The following is a 19,884-nucleotide window of genomic DNA, read 5'->3' on the forward strand; positions in this document are numbered from 1 at the left end:
TTTAATCAATGAAACTCTTCAAGGTCCAAATTATAAGTATTTTTTTTTTTGAAAATAAATTTATTAGATTATTGTATAAATCTTCAATATTATTTATTTTTTGTAGACCTATTACTGATTAGGCCTATTATTACTGCATTTACTTATGGTGTTATAAAATAAATCACTTATAATGAGACTGATGAAAGAAATTCCCAGAATGAACAATAGAACTTTTTTAATGATTGCCTTATATTTAGAAATAAAAGCAGTGAAGCGATTGCCAATTAATGATAAATAAGTATATATAATAGCTAAATAATACTAATACAGTATATGGTGAGAATTGACACTGCAAGCCTAGTTGAAATTTACTTAGCAGTCTGTCTCATGCAAATATATATGTAATAATTTGATGTGAAAGTAAAATCATACAATCTATGAAAAATGTAATATTTGCGTATTTGCAAATGTAAAGAATGAACAACACGCAATAATGATGACAATATTGAGGTGATCTAATATTACCAGCACTAAATATAACTAGTGTAAATAGCGTAATTTAAAAATTAATTACTATGCAGCGATGACTATCATGAATAGAATAAGATTTTGGAAAAATAAATATAATTTCGAAGTTCGAGTAATAACAAATGTAATGATCATGTTATTCTAATTGATTGTGATGAACATCATGCGTTGTTTATAGCCAAGAAATAATCAACAATAACTCAAGCAACTATCCACACTAAATATTTAGGGAAAGAGACATCAGTTTGTGGTGGACGAAAAGCCGTCTCTTTCAAAATAATTAAAATGTATTTCATTCTCATCTCTGATTGGGGGCAAACATAACATGCATGACGCCTTTCGTTCAACATTGAACATACTCCATATAAATATTTCAAATGACGCGTAAAACGCGATTTTTCACAGCAGGTGACTAGTCTTGGTTTTTACCAGGAAATGCAAATAAAACATAACAATTGACAAACTCACGATTGAGATGTTTTATATGTTCTAATATTAGATGAGATCTTTCACTCATGTTACAGTTTCAATAAGGAATATGAAATTGATTCACTAAATCTATCATAACCAACTTGAACTCGCGCATACATTTTAAAAATCATCAGGACACAGACACATTCGCATACATTACATAACGTAATTTCCTTCATACAATAGTAGTATATGCGATCTTATATCTTCATCAGCTAACTTCTTCCAATTCACAGATTAATATTTGATTAATCTATGTTTAAAAAGATGGTATTCATTTATATAAAAGGCAATTTGACCCGTAACATAGACCACACAATTTGACGGAGTTCATCAGTTGCATAATACAGTCAAATGGGTCAGTAATGCTTCAAGTAAATCAATTAATATTGTGAGTTGTCCTAGAAACGTTCCAATGCTGCTTTTTCGCAGCTCGTCGCGAGTTGACGAGACAACCGAGATTACACACAAACGTTTCGGTATTCAACTATTCATCCCAGTCAGCTAATTAAAATATTTTTTTAGATTTTATTTTAATGAGCTGATAGACAAAAAATTCTTATAGTTTGTGTAATATCGGGTGCGTAAAACTCAGCAGTAGAACGCTAATCTAACACACCTAGAAAGGAATAGATTTGTATCACATTCTAATTCTGTCATAATATAAACTGATGTTGAAGATTAATTATATTGACAATAACCGATAGTATGCACTAAAATGCAGCTACAATGCTTGAATATGATGATTATTGAGATCGAACTATAAAATTCCAATAACGGTATGTTAAAAACTTGAAATACGTGGGATGACATCATTCGAACGATACTATTGAATTAGTTAATTATACTTCTACTTTCAACATTTTTTCATTAAAAATAACAAATAACATCTCCATCAGTACTTGTGATATTACATAGCTCCGGGGTTTGGGAGAAATTATATTTCAACTGAATGAATGGAATTTTCACCACCAATCATTGATTTCAGTTGATAAAAAAGTCAGAGCTGTCTAGCAAACACTTCAAGATAAGAAAAAAAAATCAGAGCTCGTGAATTAATATCACACTAATAATGACTCATCTTGATAATTAATAGTGATTTCTATTATTTTATATGTTTGGTGTTTTAAAGGCAAATTGTAAAACTGCACTGGTGCCTTAATTGAAATAAATTCCAATGAATACCTCCCACTACCAGTAGTACAGTAGTACATCCTACTAGGTTACTAGAACAACAATAATAGAGTAAGTCTCCATAACTCTCAATCTTAAAAACATGTTTTCATTTGATTAAAATTTCCTAATAAATTTAATTTAATTCATTTTATAAGAACGTTTTTTGGTGTTACATACCTAATGAAGAACTACAGGTCACTAATGATTTAATAACTGAGTTTCTATCTAGATTGACCACTTTTGTCGGATTGAGTCAAATCTATAACAAACACTAATCGTAGGTCTATAAAATTCATACTCTATATTTCTATAACATTGCTATAAAAGAATATTCAAGCTAACGTCACATTCAAATATTGCTTCATAGATTATCTCATTCTGCATTTTAGAAATACTGAGTGTCCTTTAATGCACATGCATTCACAATTTTTAAACAATCGCTCATCTACACAAACATAGCATTTTATCAATAAATATAAATGGTCAACTATTCTAACTTATGGCCACTTTGTGTACCCCTAATAAAATGATTTCAGCAGAACAAGAAACAAAAAACTTGAACAAATACATACAAACATTAAACCAGAACCGAGGTTCTGATTTATAAAAAGGGCACAGCTTGTTAAAAAATCACAGGCAAGCTCAGTCGATACACTAGCGAGAACAATTAGCTGGGTTTGCTGAGTTCACTTCTTTTACCTACTAACTTAACAACATACTATATTAGACACAAACATTTATATCACAGTTGCATGTCATGGTGTTTGATTACTTTGTACTCTCATACGCGATTACTCACGCTCATACTGAGTTCAATAACTGTTGAAAAATATATCAAACTATTATTTGAGATGCAAAACTAACTTGAAAATGAACGTAGGTTATTATCATAAACGAAAGAAGCATTATTTTTGGGGAAATACCAATAGCTCTTAAGAACTTCTTGTCATATGTGAAATAGATTATGAATTTTTGTTATACTGTTTCATATCTTAATGTAACTCAGTCAGTAAGGAACCAGGATGACCAAGCAGTTATAACTAGCTATTATCGGTTTTATTATCATCAAATAGCAGGTTTTGAATTTATTAAAAAAGTAAAAGAAGTGTTGAAGTTGAAGTGAGACCATATCCACAGCCATTGCCAACACCAAAAGCCAAACTTTAGTTGATCTAATGAGTGTATTCTGTTAAGTGATGGAAGTGTTTAAAAATTAGAATAGTATAGGCCTACATGTTGATTTGATCAATAGAAACATGTGCTCAGAATTTGAATTGAATCATTTAGGTTTGTTTCAGTATGCACTAAATAATATAAATTAAATGATACTAGATGAATGAATGAGTCAATTAAATTATTTTTACAGTGCATAAGTGTTTTTAGTAGCAGAATTGAATCTGTTTATTCAGGACTAAAATTAATTTTAAAAAACTGAGCAGTCTTGTGAGAGATATAAAGTCTTGTCAGAGATGAACTATATGCGACTATCTTTTTAATTTAAATATGTTTGCCAAACAGCGGTACATTGACCATGGAACCTTCCTCTAAAAAAATCACCTAATTCTACTAATACACTGATTAAACAACATATTTCACATTAATATTCATTAATGTAAACTAGAGAGGGATAATAACTTATGCAGATGTATCGTTGTCTTATTAAATTACACTCATTTGAGAGCTACCTTGCTAAAGAAATCAATAATAGAATACTAAATGAGAATCAAAATAGTTCAAAAAGTATTTTAAATAGGTAATTGAGAAAAATTCAAGGCTTTACTGGGTCACTGTATATATCTGTGGTGTAAGTGTGTATTATTTTCTCAGCCAATCAATGCAAAGTTGTCTGGGAATATTCAGACGCGCTCCGCTAAGCAATCACAAAACGGTACCAGAATGTCGTTAGGTATAGTATAAAATAGCAAGTTATTTGAAGCATGAGTTATATTACGACTACTGAATAAAAGCTTCACGTCTTATAACGGAATTTATCAACAACTAGTATGGAAAATATACAAGTACATACCGTAAAAAAATGACCGAGATTTGTGACAATACGTCATGCGCTCGAATAGGCAATCCAGGGGCGTATTCTTGCAAATATCATGAGCTAGCTTTTTATACCGAGCTACTTTTTACAGCACATCTATATAATATAAATTAATCACAGTGGTATCTTTATCAGCTCAAATATCACCAGCGAGATAATTATATTATCTTCATCAGATTTTACCAACTTACTTGAATATAGGAAAAAAGTTTGGTCTCCCAAAAATGACATGAAAAATATGAAATTTGATAAATAGACGTTCATACTATATCAATAGAAATACAAGCGACTAAGATGCTTATTATCTTTAAGATGACAATACTAAGATGATTTTGATTTGGAATGATTTTTGATAACCGGGATGTAAGATGATTTCGGCTTGTCATGCCATTAATGGCTGGTCGAAGATTGTAGGCCACAGACTTATTTTGACCTGGATTCAATATGATTTTGACTGAGCGTTACATTTCATTGTAGTTGATTTTTCAATTACAGCTCCTTTAACAAAACGGGAAAAATGATATGATCTGATAAATATGTGATCTATGCATGTAGCAGACTCAGTCACTCTGGCAACATGTTTATATTGTTTATTGTCTTTCCCTGAAATGTAACGTGTAGTTGAAATATGATAACTATTTTTGATGTGATGGGAATGAAGGGGTGAAAGTTGAATAGGATAAAAATGTCGAGAGTATCACTGTATTGAAAATAGTTTGATAGCCTTTTGTATTTCAAATCGTAATGTTTGTACTTTTTGAAAATAAAGTTTTCTATTCTATTCATAGAATACGCCCCTGAGCAATGAGTAGTACAAAGTATACAATGGCATGACCAATGGCGGTGATAGCATAGAGTGAACGAAAACAACAACAGACAAACAGACAGACAAACAACCAAGCACTAAGGAAGCCTTAGAACCAACTACCGCCTCCAAACTTGCTTGTGAGCCCGCCGATTCCTTTGCCGAACACGTTTCCCAGTCTGCCCGCCACGTTGGCTGTCACGTTGCTGATCTTAGCCACGTAATTTCCATCCTCGCCCAGGGTCTCTCTGATTGTCACCTTCGGCTTGGCACGTTCGCTATCTTCATCCACGCCGCTCTCTGGGTAGCCCCTTTCATACAATAACATCAATTTCATTTCAGTTAATTTAGCTACTTCACAATAATATATACAACAAATACAGTATTTGGAAATAATGAGTACAGTCACAATAATAAAACCTCCTGGGGGTCAAAACATAGTGAAGCAGCAAAGGTAAAGTATTTTATTTATTTATAATATTACAATGGAACCGTAATAACCGGAATATAGTACTGTAGCAGAGAGAGGAGCGCCCTAGTTCCTCATGATCTCAGTTCATCAAGTGTATATTTTGGCCATTTCTTGGGAAACTGAAACAAGTGGGAAGTTGAGCCGTTCAGTTAGTCGAATCTCACGGCATCAAGTTTACGTTGCAGACTGACACATGGTGGAGTATTTTGTCAAGTCAGCAACAACGTTGCAAACTGACATTCAATATTTACATAACCTCAAAGGTTTATTAATATTTCAAAGGTATAATGGACGGTATGGGGTTAGGTTCTTGCTTTTAAATGGCAACAAGCTGGTATTATTCTAATTTTTGTTCGATTAATTTAATAATGTTTTGAATATGATACGGTATCAACTGAACTTTCTGAAAGCAACGGAAACTTGAGAAACTGAGATTTTGACTAACTGAGACGATTCCACCCGGCACATTCGTGATCAACTGAGAACATTATGAAGTGAATGTCACCCGTATGAGTGATACATATACTCACTTGTGGCAAAAAGCATTACACTCTCAGATAAGTTTTCTCTGATACACTCTGCATTTGCCGCTCCACTATGTAAGCTTCTAGCTTGAAAGAGACCTATAAGAAAACTCTAGTTTTCATAGCTTCATGGACTTTAGAATACATAATTGCTTTATGACTGAAGCTTTCTAGCCATAATAATAAATTGTGACAATACAAGAAATACAATAGCGGTATTTGAAATATATTTTCAAGGCTGGTATCACATTAGGGCACCAGGATGAGACACCAGTGGAACACGATTCTTGTCTCACTGGTGTCTCAGCCTGGTAATACAAGTCTCATAGTTACTTGGTATTGGCGGCGATAATAATAACCCAGTGACGAGCAATAAGTTTAAATGTATTTTTCAGAACTGTTGTCATATTTCAGAGTATCTATATGATTAAAAACCAGATTGAATAATTTTATATTGCAATGCCTTAGGAATGCTTTCCATGAGGAGGAAGGCTAAAGGCTAAAAGGTGCACATTTGCCAAGGGACCTTAAGCCTCAAAGTAAATAATTGGTGCCACTTCCTGAGTTAAATTTATATGAATTTTCTGAATTAGTTTTAAAAATTGCTCACTTGAACAAAATATTATGTGATAGATGTTCTGATCTATGCATTGTTCTGTTAACCTTTGATATTAAACAACTTTTCCAAAACTCAATTTACATGCCACTTGTGCCAAAACAAAACCTAGAATTTTTTTGTGCAGGTTTTATCCTTATTATTTGAAATAAAAAAACCGTTAATTGGGCAAAACATATGAAACTAATTGAAATAAACGGTAGAGGCATCTAGCATATTATTAACAATACTACTTTTGGAATTGGAAGAGATCTATATCAAGAGAAAAGGTTTTGAAATGATGAAGTGAATACACAAGATACAGTATTGAATACTTTGGAAAAGTAGAATAGAACTTACTCAGAATCATCTTCTCGCCGCGTGCTCATGGTCAGGGCACAGGTGGCTTCTTCAGTCTGCATCCTCTGAGAAACGGTCTGGTAGGTCTTCGAGTTGAGTTTGTCCTCCATCACACCATGAAGCTCGAAATCTGAGTACAGTTTCTGCGGATTAACATAATAAGACATTTTTTATTCCAATTATTTCAATCTGGATCAAATACTATCAAGTAGAAAAAACTAGTTATCGAGCCAATTTATTTAATGGATGTTTATACAAACAAGTAATATCTATAACTGTTGCTATATGGCAACCACATGCAAGTAACCGGGTAACCATTACGCTACAAGTATTAAACAGGTAAGTTGAGATTTCTAAGTCATGTACTTCAACTGTTCACCATTTTTTATTTATTTCATTTCGATTCAAATGGAATCGAATAAATATTTTTCGAAAAGATAAATATATACTTAACAAAATATGATTATAATTTTGAATGTTCCTAAAAAAAGTGTCTATGTTTTGAGAAATGGATCTTTTCAATAATAATTAGAGTGAGGTTCAATAAAGTTAACGATTTTCTAAGGATTGTTAAGGATTCATTGAAAATGATCGAGTGAAATCATACTGAATGAAAAACTTGCAGCAAATATTGCCTTGTCAAAGAATTGCTATCTCTGATTAAAAATTACAAATAATTGTTTGAAATGATGTCCATAATATTTAAGGAAAACGTCTTTGGAATTAAAATTGTGAAAATGATTAAAATTAATTAATCACTCACTGTGATTTTTATCACTTTTAAAAATTTGTCTTATAAATCACACATTTTAATAGTGATTTTTAATCACTCGATGTTTTTCCCATAGCAAAAAGAGATTTAATAATAAGCAGTTAGTGATGGAAAACAAGATTGAAGATTAAAATGACTTCTCACCTTGACAATGAAAGCCAAACACGTACACTGATACTCATGTAGCGAGTGGTCGAGTCTTTCGGACAACCAGTTGCACAGCAACTGAATCTGGCAAGTGTACCATTGCTCGAAAAAGTTTACAATCCACAGTTCGTCAGTGATCTTACTTCGGACTTGATCCATACAATTTCTCGTGAAGTTCACATACGCTTGTCCAATGTCTTTTCCAGAGCCGGAAACGTTCTGAAGAAAACAGAGAGCATAGAGATTACATAAATTATAAATTGAAAAATTAATTATGATGAACAAAACAATTAATATGATTGATTCATAAATTGAGAGCAACTATTAAAACCACACTGATTATGGTCTTTCATCATAATTCATTTTACATTTTTTTGCAATAGCTTTGAGAGTGATAGTGGAAGTAGAATAGAATGGAACATATTCTACATTTTTAACGTTTATACTAAATTCTATATAACATTGGAAAAGTCGGATATTTGAGCAGGAAGCTGTTGTACTTTTCTCAAAGTGTTATTGTTCTTGATTGAATAGATATGGAATGGTAGAGAATGGCTGCATTTTTTGCCTAAGAGGGTGAAGTTAGGGCGCAATTGACACTCTCAGCCCTTCAAGGTAGATAAGTCACTCTTTATTTACATGGTCAAATTTTAGTATGGGGAACAGCATCCTAAATTGTGATAATTACTTAAAGTTCTAACTTAAGCGTTTCTTGTGGATTAATAATTATTTCCTCTTTGCATTACTTCTCCAGTTCGTCTGATAGTTTCAGTTTATGCTTCAACGTTTCCATGTAGATTGGTCATTGAGTGTAACCTCTACATCGCCATTAAACTCTGTGCTTATTACTTACTTTACTTTCCGAGTCCGGTCAACACTTCCAAAAAAATAGCTGCCGCCACGGCATTGTCAGATGCTAAAGTTAGGTCTTCATTAGTGCAGGGTTGGTCCATGAGAGGGCAGCAGTATAGATGTTTTTGGTCTTGGATTTCTCCGCATCTGCAGTTTAGGTCCATATTTCCTTCCAGGTACCCCCACTTCATCATGTTTGATTTGCAGTTTGCTACTCCCACCCGCAGTCGGTTTAGTGATTTCCATACACTGTATGTAAGGTTTCCTCCAGTCGGTAATGTCTCGGACACAGTGACATGGGCCTTCTCTTTCCATAGTTCAAGACGGGCTGCTGTAGGAGTTGTCTGCAGTGGATGGGTCCTAGCCATGAAACTCTTCCTTGACTTGAGGCGTTTTGCTTGTATCTGATGGTAGTGAAGAGGGTGACGAGGGTCAGTTTCCTGCTTAGATCTTTCTACATCACCAGCCACTTTTCTCCTTATAGCGGGAGGTGCTATTCCTGCTAGAGGGTACACTTTATCAATTGGAGTAGGTTTCAAGCATCCAGTAATGATTCTTGCAGTCTCATTCACCGCTGTGTCAACTTTATTTGTATGAGCAGAAGCGGACCATACTGGAGCTGCGTATTCTGCAGCCGATAAACTAAGTGCAATTGCTGATGTTCGAAGTGTGTGGGGGTTGGCTCCCCATGTGCTCCCAGTTAGTTTATGGATTATATAATTTCGTGCAGCAACCTTTTTTCCTGTAGTTAAGCAGTGCTCCTTAAATGACAGTGTTCGATCTAAGATCACTCCCAGGTATATTGGTGTGGCACAGTGCTGAAGCTTCTGTCCTTGCCATGTTCTATCAAGCTCTCGTTTGGCATCCCTGTTTCTCAGATGAAAAGCGCATGTTTGTGTCTTGATCGGATTTGGTTTCAGGTGGTTCCTCTTGTAGTATTCTGCCATATCTTCCAGGGCAGAGGATAGCTTATTCTCGACCACATCAAAAGAAGAGCCTTGTGCTGCCAAAGCTGTATCGTCAGCATATATAAAAGATCTTGTTTTGCTTGGTACTGGTTGATCGTTAGTATATATTGAACAAGATTGGAGCAAGTACTCCTGCTTATTGAAATAATATTATAGATATCGCAAGACGAGAAGGCCTCGCTGTCATTTAAAACAATGAAAACCAGGGTCCTCCTAATCATGCGTATCAATAGCCAATCTATAATCGAAGCTGCCTTGTGAAAAATGAATTGAAATTAACTAAGTAATCCAATCCTTCATTTAACTATGCTTGATATACTGGTTTATCTGTGCATAGCATAACAATTTATCTAAGTTATTTACAAAATATCTAAAAACGTTAAAAGAGATTCAAAGAAATCCACTCTTATAGCAGGACTAGAAGAACTAATAACTAAGAGCAGAACTCTATAACTAATGGAACTAGACAGGAGCTTCTAGACAAAATTTGTTGTTGTTAATTACCGTGAAACTGAGAATCGATCCTATAAGACTTCCTTCATCGTAACGAGATAACTTGGATAAAGTAGCTTCTAGAACCGAGACCAGTTTGCCAATCATTCCTTGACTCATGTTTGCTGACGTTTTCTCGATCAGATCATCAATCTTTGTGTGGTACTGATGCTGCCAAGAAATTATAATTCAATTATTCACCAGATTCTAAAATACAAACTGTTTATCTATTTGCAGAAATATATTATCTATATCTAAGATCTATATAATCTATTTTTGAAAGATTTATCCTCTTTGATAGCAGCTTCAGGAGATGATTGATTTCAAGCTTCAAGGTGAAGTGTCTGTTAATGTAGCAACTATTTTCTTGTTGGTTTCATCTCAAGTGACAGCAGGGTGAAGAATAAGATTAAAGTTGTAGCATTCTTAGTGGCTTCCCACTAATGTATTTCTTCAACTGTTGAAAGATAAATTATTAGAGTAAGGAGACTGGAGGCTATGTGAACATTTATTTAAGAAACAATGGTTTTCATATTTTCTGTCTTTGCTCAGTAGAACAGGAATTCATTGGATAGCAGGGATTTAACCCAGGAATAGAGTTGCAAGTGAACTGCCTTCTATTACTAGTGATTGAACATTTACTAAATCAAAAAAGGCGTAATGAATTGGAGGTTTAAATCAATCAAAATATCACTTTATTCCATAATGCAATTTACTTCAATTATATAATCTTATCAATATTACCGGAATACTCCTACAAGAACTAATAAAAAAATTTCGGAAACTACACGAATTAATATTAATATTATAAGTTAAGCCAGTCTATCGATGGAGTTTACGACAGGCGGCTGGCGTCAACTTGATAGCAAACTTTTTTCTACAAAGCGATAAAGAATCATCCGAGCTCATCGGCTACCCGACTAGAAATGAAACGTTGCTAGATGATCAGAGATAGCAAGAAAAATATATACTTACAACATCCACCCCATCCACTGCACACAGTTTGAGTGACTTGCTTTTTGCGTCCAGTATAACATTGACCATAGCGCACATTTCAGACGGAATTATGTAGTCTGTAGAAATAAACGTTACACCTTTTTTCAACCATTGCTGAAAGGCATTTTCAGTCCTGAAACAGGATTCAGTTGATATGGTTAATGATAGATTACTAGCAGAAAGTTTATTAGTACTGGGCGATTTTTCAAGTTATGCAACCAAATTTTTAATGTAATTTAGAAAACGGAAATTTTGTTGTGATAAAATTATAATATATTTCATATTTTATTACTCACATTTCTTTGTTACTGGAGATTATATAAGTTAAAATATCTACCTATTGAGGTTATATACGCCTTTGACTCTTTTCACCATATTAGCAGAAGCCTTTTTGAGAGTTGCACTGGAGACATTTATGATTAAGTCTGTATTATTGACTTTAAGGTAATCAATATTGTGAGGATTGTTTTTGAAGACCTCGGACTAATGTAGCCATACAACGAGGAATGAGGGGATGTGAGGTCTGGCGACCTTGGAGGCCATAAACCAATGCTTATTATAAAATCCCATTGTTCTATGACTAGTAGTTCTGTGAACAGCAGACCTCTCGCAGTTATAAACCACCGCCTCCTCTAATACTGTCCATCAAAATAAATTCTGTCCTGTCCTGATGTTGTGTCAACGAGATATAGGTGTGTAAACGACTAATGGCTGTTTGGGCTGATCTATCGGTAATATTGGCATATGAAGGAGGCTCCTTTCCCTTTTATATTATTCAAATCATGTCTCTAAACCTAGCGCCGCAGTGCAGGATGGTTTCTCACAGATTGGCGTTGTTGTCATTCGAGATGGGTGTCTAGCTTGGAAGTGTTTCGGCCGCATTGCAGGATGACTGTTGACAGTTGCCGGAAGATCAACAGCTGGGTTTTTTCGTTATTTTTCGTGATAGAGAAATTCTGATTGCAGATTCGTTCTCAGCGACCCCAAGTTTAGCCTGAAGGCTCAGAATGTCAACAATATTTTTAAATAATTAAAAATCATTATGAAAAGTCATTAACATGGTAGTACACCACGTTTCTGGAAACTTTTACTGGTGATTGGAGTTATTATTGACACACAAAATAAAAATAGTCGTGAGAAAGAAAACTGCTGATGAACGCGAATAAGACCGTCACTCCATTGTTCTATTGTCTCGGCTGCTTGGCTGAGCCTGGCTGGAGGGATCAAATAACCGACTGGATTGATCTTTCGTCTGTCCGCTAGGCGGAACTACGCCGACCATTGCTGGGTGGAAGATGTTACTGCGGCCGCTCGCATTCCCACCAACGCTGCTATTACTTGCTGTCTCAGCGCCTAGTCCGAATCAGACAAGCATCCAACCTGCACTGCGGAGCTAGGTTAAAGGTTATGAAGGTTATTTTCAACAAACAATTCATCGTTTTGAACAGAGTGTATGTTTATAATGAAATTTACTGATAGTTTGAGTCAAAATATATGAATTTCTGAGATCCCTGAGGAAAAAAAAAGGAATTTGATGCACTCAACCGTAATCCTGTGGTTAGAAATCCCGTGAAAATGAACAAAAAATCAAATTGAGTTGAGTTTAATTTATCGAATAAATCAGTTTTTAATAATACAATTACACATATTTAAAGGATTAAAGCAAAATATCATTCACCTTTTACTTCGCATCATGTTCCTTTTCTTAAAAGATCTTGCCTCAACATGACATTTTCTGGACAGAGGAAGTTAATTTCTAAAATAACTGTCAAACTTCGTTTTATTTCAGTTTCAGTTCAAGTGGAAAATAATTTTTGGACCTATCATTGTATGGAATAAGTAACCGTTAATTTCAAGTTGATTAATTCAGATTGAATGGCATGCAACTGAATACATATTTTTGACTAATAGTAGGACCTATGGAACTATTGATATTAAAATGGAATTTTATTGATATCATGGCATACCTTTGAATACAGGACTCAATCATATCACAGGCCATCAGCTTAAGGCGTTGCTCAAGGTGTTGTCTGAATTCGGCATCGGGCCAATGCAAATCTCGAATGAATGACTGCAGCGCATCCAACTTCCAGAAAAGATCCTCAGAGGTGGCGCACCCGTCACCCTTGATCTCCCAGCGCTCTTTCTCGAATCCCTTGTGAATCGACTGCGCGATCGACGACTCCATCAGGTCGACATATCGCACGACCAGAGGTGCAAAAGTATCACGGAGATGCTGATGGAATCGGCCATTTTTCAGGTTATCTGCAACATTTGAAAAGACATGCTGAAATATTCCATGATGTTCAAAAAGTACCAGATGCGAATATAGATATATATGATGTAGGTCTACTTATGTACCTGATCAAAATAAGGTTGACTAAACCACCAAAGCTGGTTTGGTTTCCAGTAATTGGTTCAAGGTTACCTACAAAATTTAAAGAGAAAAGTATTCTATATTCAAATAGGTAAGATGTCACAATTGGGTTATCTGTACTATCTTGACCATTTATGTTGTAAAGTGGCTATGTGTTTCTCACTCAAATGGGGGTCCTCAACCTCACTGTGGCAAAGAGTTAAGTGGAGTGTTAGAGTTATCAGCTGCCACAAAAACCTTATGTAGAAATGAACTTCTAGTATTATTATTATTACAATGCGTATGACATTTTTTGCTATGATGAGTAATAAAGATTTATAAAACGAATTCAGTATACGTCACGGTAAAAATTACTTCAATACCAAAGACTGAATGATTATCTAAAGAAATATGGAAGTTATTTTGAGCTTTTCAACCTGAATTGGCAGGTTGAACACAGTAGCAGGTAGCAGGTAGCAGGTTGATGAAGGTTAACTGAAAAAAATACAATCTATTAAAATATTCTTCTGCTTTTCAATTTTAATTTGGGTACCAGGAGTCAAGTTATCACTAGATGAAGCTATATTTTGTTATAAAATGATGAAATAAATTGTATTATTTATCATCGTTTAGTGGACTAATTATATTTTAAAAGTTATATATTGTACGTAATTTGATGGAATTTGTATTTATCCAATTATAATGTTCACTATTATAGCCAATATGTATGTTTTTTGATGATATGATTGTTTTGAGCTCACCATCAGTTCGAAGATAATCGTTGAGGATTTGAAAGAGCGGAAAGGAGTCCCAGGTATCAGGAGGCTGATCGCCAAGCACTTGATCCATGTCCACAGCAAACAGCGACCAGAAGATCTCAGCATGTTCAACCAGCAGATCGCTAAACCATGCAAAAGCCTGGCCAAAGCCAACACACAAAAGTTATTGTTTGTCAAATTCAATTCACTAATGGTTAAATGCTTGGATACAGAAAAATGAAAAATAGTACAAGTGGCGTAGACATATTTTTAGAAATATTGATGAAGGAATAGAATTTTAGAATAACTTAAAGTTAGCCTAATTTTCAAAACAACGATGAAATAATGTTAACTTCTGTTTTACTTGACCTAGCTGGAATTATTGAGTTCCGATAAAGATTAATCGCAAATGTGATTAAAAATGAGAGAAAAATCTTGCAATTATTTCGACTGAGATTACTTTCTTATCTCGAGTTCCAGTTTATACTTGTCCAAACTGTTATCAAGAGGTATTCGAACAAAGTTATAATATTTCTCAAAGTTGATGTTAAACAAAGTTTTAAATACATAGGATTGCTAAGAATATTGAAATGACATGAACTTCCTGGTGATTGCAGACAAAATTTAGATGTGATAACTGACAAAATATCGTGGCAGCTTTGTAAATACTTGATTTAGTATTTAAGATTCATGGGATTCAAGTTGAGATTTTCAACAGAAAACAATATGAAACTAACGGATATTAATAAGAACGAAATGAAGGATTTTAATTGCACCTTCATCAAATTCAGTTATGGAAGATAACGTTCTATTACTTCTTGGTGATAGAATATACATAATGATGTATAGATGATACATAGATGAAAGGTGGGATCCTATTGTTCAACATAGTTGAAGGCCTGTCATTGATTGATTGCTACCAGTGGGTCTGGCTTATCACAACCAACGTCTCTGGTCCCCAACTGTATCAATCGATAGATTCCTGCCACCTAACAATAGAAACAATTTATAATTGTCATTCACAAATGAGACAATTTATTGGAATATCTCTTTTTTTAATTTGTTCTTGAGCACTTTGTCCCAATTTGCAAACATACTTTGTAATGTGCAGCTGACACAAATCATTAAAATACTTTAAACTAACTCATGTGATAATGTGAAAGCAAATGTGTATAGCTGGAAAACAAGAGAAATGTTCTTACTGATACACAGTACTACATATAAGTATAATACTTGAAGCATATCTCTCGATGTGAGAGATTTGAAATGCAAACTTTCAGAAATAATGAAAAACAGAAGAATATTGTGATACCTCGTTAGATTCATGCTGTCTTTAGGAACATTCAATTTGTTATAATATATTGCCTCAATGATTCATGGATATTGTAGTTCCATAATTTCATGGAAAATGTCAATTCAATTTTTATTTCATTTGTACTATATTCCACTACAGTAGTCATTAGAGATAGAATGCTATTTTTTTGTGGGCTAAATGTGCAAGGATGATTACGGTACGGCTCTTTCAAATCGGACATTGGCAAGCTGGTGATTTCACCTCAATCACTAGTGTGAAGATAGATATTGAGAAGAGAGTTTGGTTCAGTTTTCCAAAAGTTTAGGCTATCAACATCTAGAGAAATCTCCATGCCAAAATTTTTCGCAGAAATAGTGAAGATTTTAATCATTGAAAGTCGAATAAATCATTTGGAGGACCGAGGAAGGTGTTTCAAAATCATGCAAAGTGATCTGTTTAGTTATTTGTATATAGCATCCATTTATGAAACATGCATCCATTAGAAATTTAGAATTCTGAAGATAAGAACGGATATAATAAAGCGATCACTTAATTTTAACCGGATGATAACTGGTGAGTTGAATTGTGAATTAGTTTTCTAAAAACAATTGTATGGAGAAATAAATCATCTTGATATAGAATAGGCTACAATTCAACTACCGTATCCAATGAACTTAGTATAGTTTGTTGGAAATTATAATGAGAACATTGCTGTTTTAATGAATGAAAGATTTCCAAGGTTTCATCATATTCCTCCTCAATCAGCTTTGTGAACGTAATCAACCATCGAGTAAATTATTCTCATGCGTTCTAATAATATTGAAAATTAAAATATTTCTTTATTATTCACAAAAACTATTGTTAATGGAAATGCCAATAAATAATTAATCTAGGATGAATAATTTAAACGGTACAAGTAAACAAATGGAAAGTCACAAACAAAATTCAATCATTGCTATGTGAAGATTCCCACAAAATATACTTGTACAACTGTGAAATATGCACATGATTAACTTATACAGTTGTGCAATAGAAATTTAATTTCCAATTCAAAATCACAACTAAAATACAAGAAAATATTGATGAGTTGACGCGTGAATACTCACGGTACTTGTCTTCAACTTTATACATTGTACGAAGGATTAAAGAAATACCATGCTCACTTTGAAAAGCTATATGGCATTCACTGAACATCAAGTTATGAGCTCCATTTGTTGGTTATAGTCAGGATATGATAATTCAACTATTTACTGCAGAAAAATATAAATTCAAGATACTTTATGAGATCCGATAAACTTATAACCTACGAGAAGAGGAAGAATAGTAAAAATATCATTTTTTGGGTTCGTTTATTTGAAGCTCATACATAATCTTCTTAAAGTTTTGTATAAATCAATGTTCCGGAGAAATATTAGTGTTAAGGGGAACCTAAACACTTCACACAAATAGACAAATAGAGCGAATTTCTCTCACTTAATATCTATTAGAATATAAATTATAATAATTCTGGATGTTCTACTTTCCAAGTTCACAAGTGATAATACTGAGGTATTTCAAATTAAAAAAAAATCATAATTACCATAGTCTATCTCTTTTCTGTATAGGGCTACTTGTAATAAAAATAGAAAGAAAAATAAAAATCTCAGTACCCTTTTTGAATTATTTAATCACAACGTGTTTCAACATCGATGCCATTTTCAAGTGAAATGAAGTAAATAAATAAATACTGCTATAAGATTCTTATTTTGATCATATGTTAGTGTATTCACTAACATATGATCAAAATATGTTGTGATTAAATAGTTCATAAAGGGTACTGAGATTTTTATTTTTCTTTCTATTTTTACCATAGTCTAATCTGAAATGAAGAATCTTCATACCAATGGAAGAAAAAAAATTCAAAATATTTTTCACGATGAAAAATACATTGGGCCCCTCATTAGACTATGCAGCCAGGACGCGGGCAGGCAGTTCCTGGCTCCGTCACGAGGCATTGTTTTCAGACATGGGCTGCCACGTTTTTGGCTTCCAGTGTGATCTCTGGGCTCGGCATCCGACCAGCAGCTAAAATGTGACGGCCGAATGGCTGCCCTAGTCTAAAGCTGTACCCAGTGATTGAGTGAGCGACTGCCCGCTTGGCTGACCAGCTGGCTGCGTGTCCTAAGAGCCTAGTCTGATTGGGGCCAAATGTAATTATAATGGAATAACTTTGGAATTTTCTCTTTTGAATGAAATTCTTTCGAATTTTCTGTTTTGATTGAAATAAGGGTTCCTCATTTTGGACTAGTTATTTGTAAATTATGCATTTTTAAAAGTGCGTCCATTATTTGTAAGGTCAACCACTAACGATACTAAAAGTCTGAACAGACATGTTGTATGTCATAAGCGGAAGGCTTCATACTAAAACAGCTGTTTGACAGTAACTTGTAACATAGAATGAACAATAAATTAACCAATATGGAAAATTACAAATTATAATGATACAAAAATAATGTAACCTCAAATAGAGCAGCGAATAAAAAATAAACAGCAAAAAATCGAAGATACAAAAACCTAACCTCAAAAACCTTTTTTCACTGATGACAGAACATGTTTGAATAAATATGTTCGACAGACTTGTAGTATCGTTAGTGGCCGGCATTATAATCCTGTATAACGACCGAAAGAATCAATTATTGCAATGCAGAGTACGCTACCTAATGATTTTCATTTTCTCATGAAAAATACATGGCTGCTTGTTTTCAACAAGTGAATACTAGATATCTTAACTAATGTGCAGAAATCACGAGATACCAGCAAGCAGCTATCAATTTTTCATGACGTTTGCATCAAATTGACAACTTTTTTCTATTTTTATTCCTGCAGATATTATTATTATTACAAAATCAGTCTAAAATTCAATTATTATTTCTAATTCGAATTCAGTGGCGGATGGTAGATACATTTCGACGTTCAGTGTTGTCAGATGATTTTATCCTTCTCTTTTAAGCTGTAGCCTGTAGCCCTACAGCAAGGTCCACGTTATAATGGCAGTGGAGAAAGATAGGAGATCAGCGTTGCCGATTTTCTGCGTTGACACTGCCCTCTATAGAGGATAGCTGATACTGGTTTATCTGATGTAATATTTACAGTTCATTTTTGTTTAAAATGATCAATTGTCAATGACCTGTACAGTAGGCTACCTAATAAATTTTCATAATTGAGATTAATTATCTTGTTGATTAATTATATTTTAAAATATAACCTGGCAACGTTGCGAAGCTAGAAAAAGATAGCCCTAACTTATTTTTCGAATTATAGACAAGGATAGCAGCACTAATATTAATCAAATAGACTTTTACCGCCATTATAAAGTGGACCTCACTATAGTTAGGCTATATTTTTTTTTAATTAAAGAAAAAATACAAAGTGAGGTAACCAACATGAAATATAATTCATCTACAATGTAAGCTAATAACGTATAAATATTACAGTGATTACAATTATAAGGATAAGTTTTAAAATCACAAAAAAATTAATATCTTATTAAAATTATTTTCATAGATGAATCTCGTCATTATTGAATAACCATTTAAATATATGAAGCACGAACTAGTTTATCAAAATATAAAACTGAATAAAATTGTGCAATTTTATGCCGCATCTACATGTTGGCCCAATGTCGATGGGTCGATGTCGATCCAGTGTGTGGATGGCAAAGCGCCGCTCTGTCCTTCATTGATCTACGTTCGTTTACCAGACTAGGCTAACATGTGAACTGGGCATAATATTGTAGAAATGTGAAAACCTATTTATAACCTAGTATGTAAATTCACGTTGAATTTCACTTTTCTCCTATATTTTCTTATCGATAGATATCAATGGCAAAGGATCGGTGGCCAAATCCAAATACTGATTTCACCGGCTTGGAGCAGGTATCGATAATCAGAAAGTCGACGACCAAGTAAATCAACAATTTATTGACAGCGACAGCACGATACCGGCTATAGTCTGTATCAGCACACCACGAAAAAGTCCCTGAATTGCGGGCTATTGAGCTATTGATTTCTCGTGATGTGCCGACTGTATTTTAATATTTCTGTAATCCCAATGCAACAAACTATGGAGGGAATATGAGTTTGTCAATCAAATATTTGAGAATGGTTTAAACTAACAATTTTTTTTGCCGTACAATTTTTTTATTTTTCTGCTTCTACTGTTCAAGATTATTCTTGTAAGTTATCTACTTTTTCTGCTATAAAACTTAAAAACCTTCTCAAATCTTACATTAGCCGATTGCTTCGGAG

General features: G+C 33.8%; 1 protein-coding gene across 2 annotated transcripts in view; it reads right to left on the minus strand.

Annotated features, from left to right (window-relative positions):
- Positions 1-932: 932 nt before the first annotated feature.
- The window catches only part of LOC111057617 (calcium-dependent secretion activator), a 131,813-nt gene continuing 112,861 nt past the window's right edge, over positions 933-19,884 (minus strand). For both annotated transcript variants that reach the window (XM_039443064.1, XM_039443063.1), the window contains 7 exons: positions 14,308-14,464; positions 13,158-13,455; positions 11,170-11,323; positions 10,207-10,365; positions 7,880-8,101; positions 6,964-7,106; positions 933-5,323 (listed from right to left, as the gene is read on the minus strand). In XM_039443064.1, coding sequence (XP_039298998.1) covers positions 5,122-5,323; positions 6,964-7,106; positions 7,880-8,101; positions 10,207-10,365; positions 11,170-11,323; positions 13,158-13,455; positions 14,308-14,464 — 1,335 coding nt within the window. In that variant the 3' untranslated portion in view covers positions 933-5,121. The remainder of the gene's footprint in view (positions 5,324-6,963; positions 7,107-7,879; positions 8,102-10,206; positions 10,366-11,169; positions 11,324-13,157; positions 13,456-14,307; positions 14,465-19,884) is intronic.

This window comes from Nilaparvata lugens, chromosome X, assembly GCF_014356525.2.
Source record: "Nilaparvata lugens isolate BPH chromosome X, ASM1435652v1, whole genome shotgun sequence".
Taxonomy (NCBI): domain Eukaryota; kingdom Metazoa; phylum Arthropoda; class Insecta; order Hemiptera; family Delphacidae; genus Nilaparvata; species Nilaparvata lugens.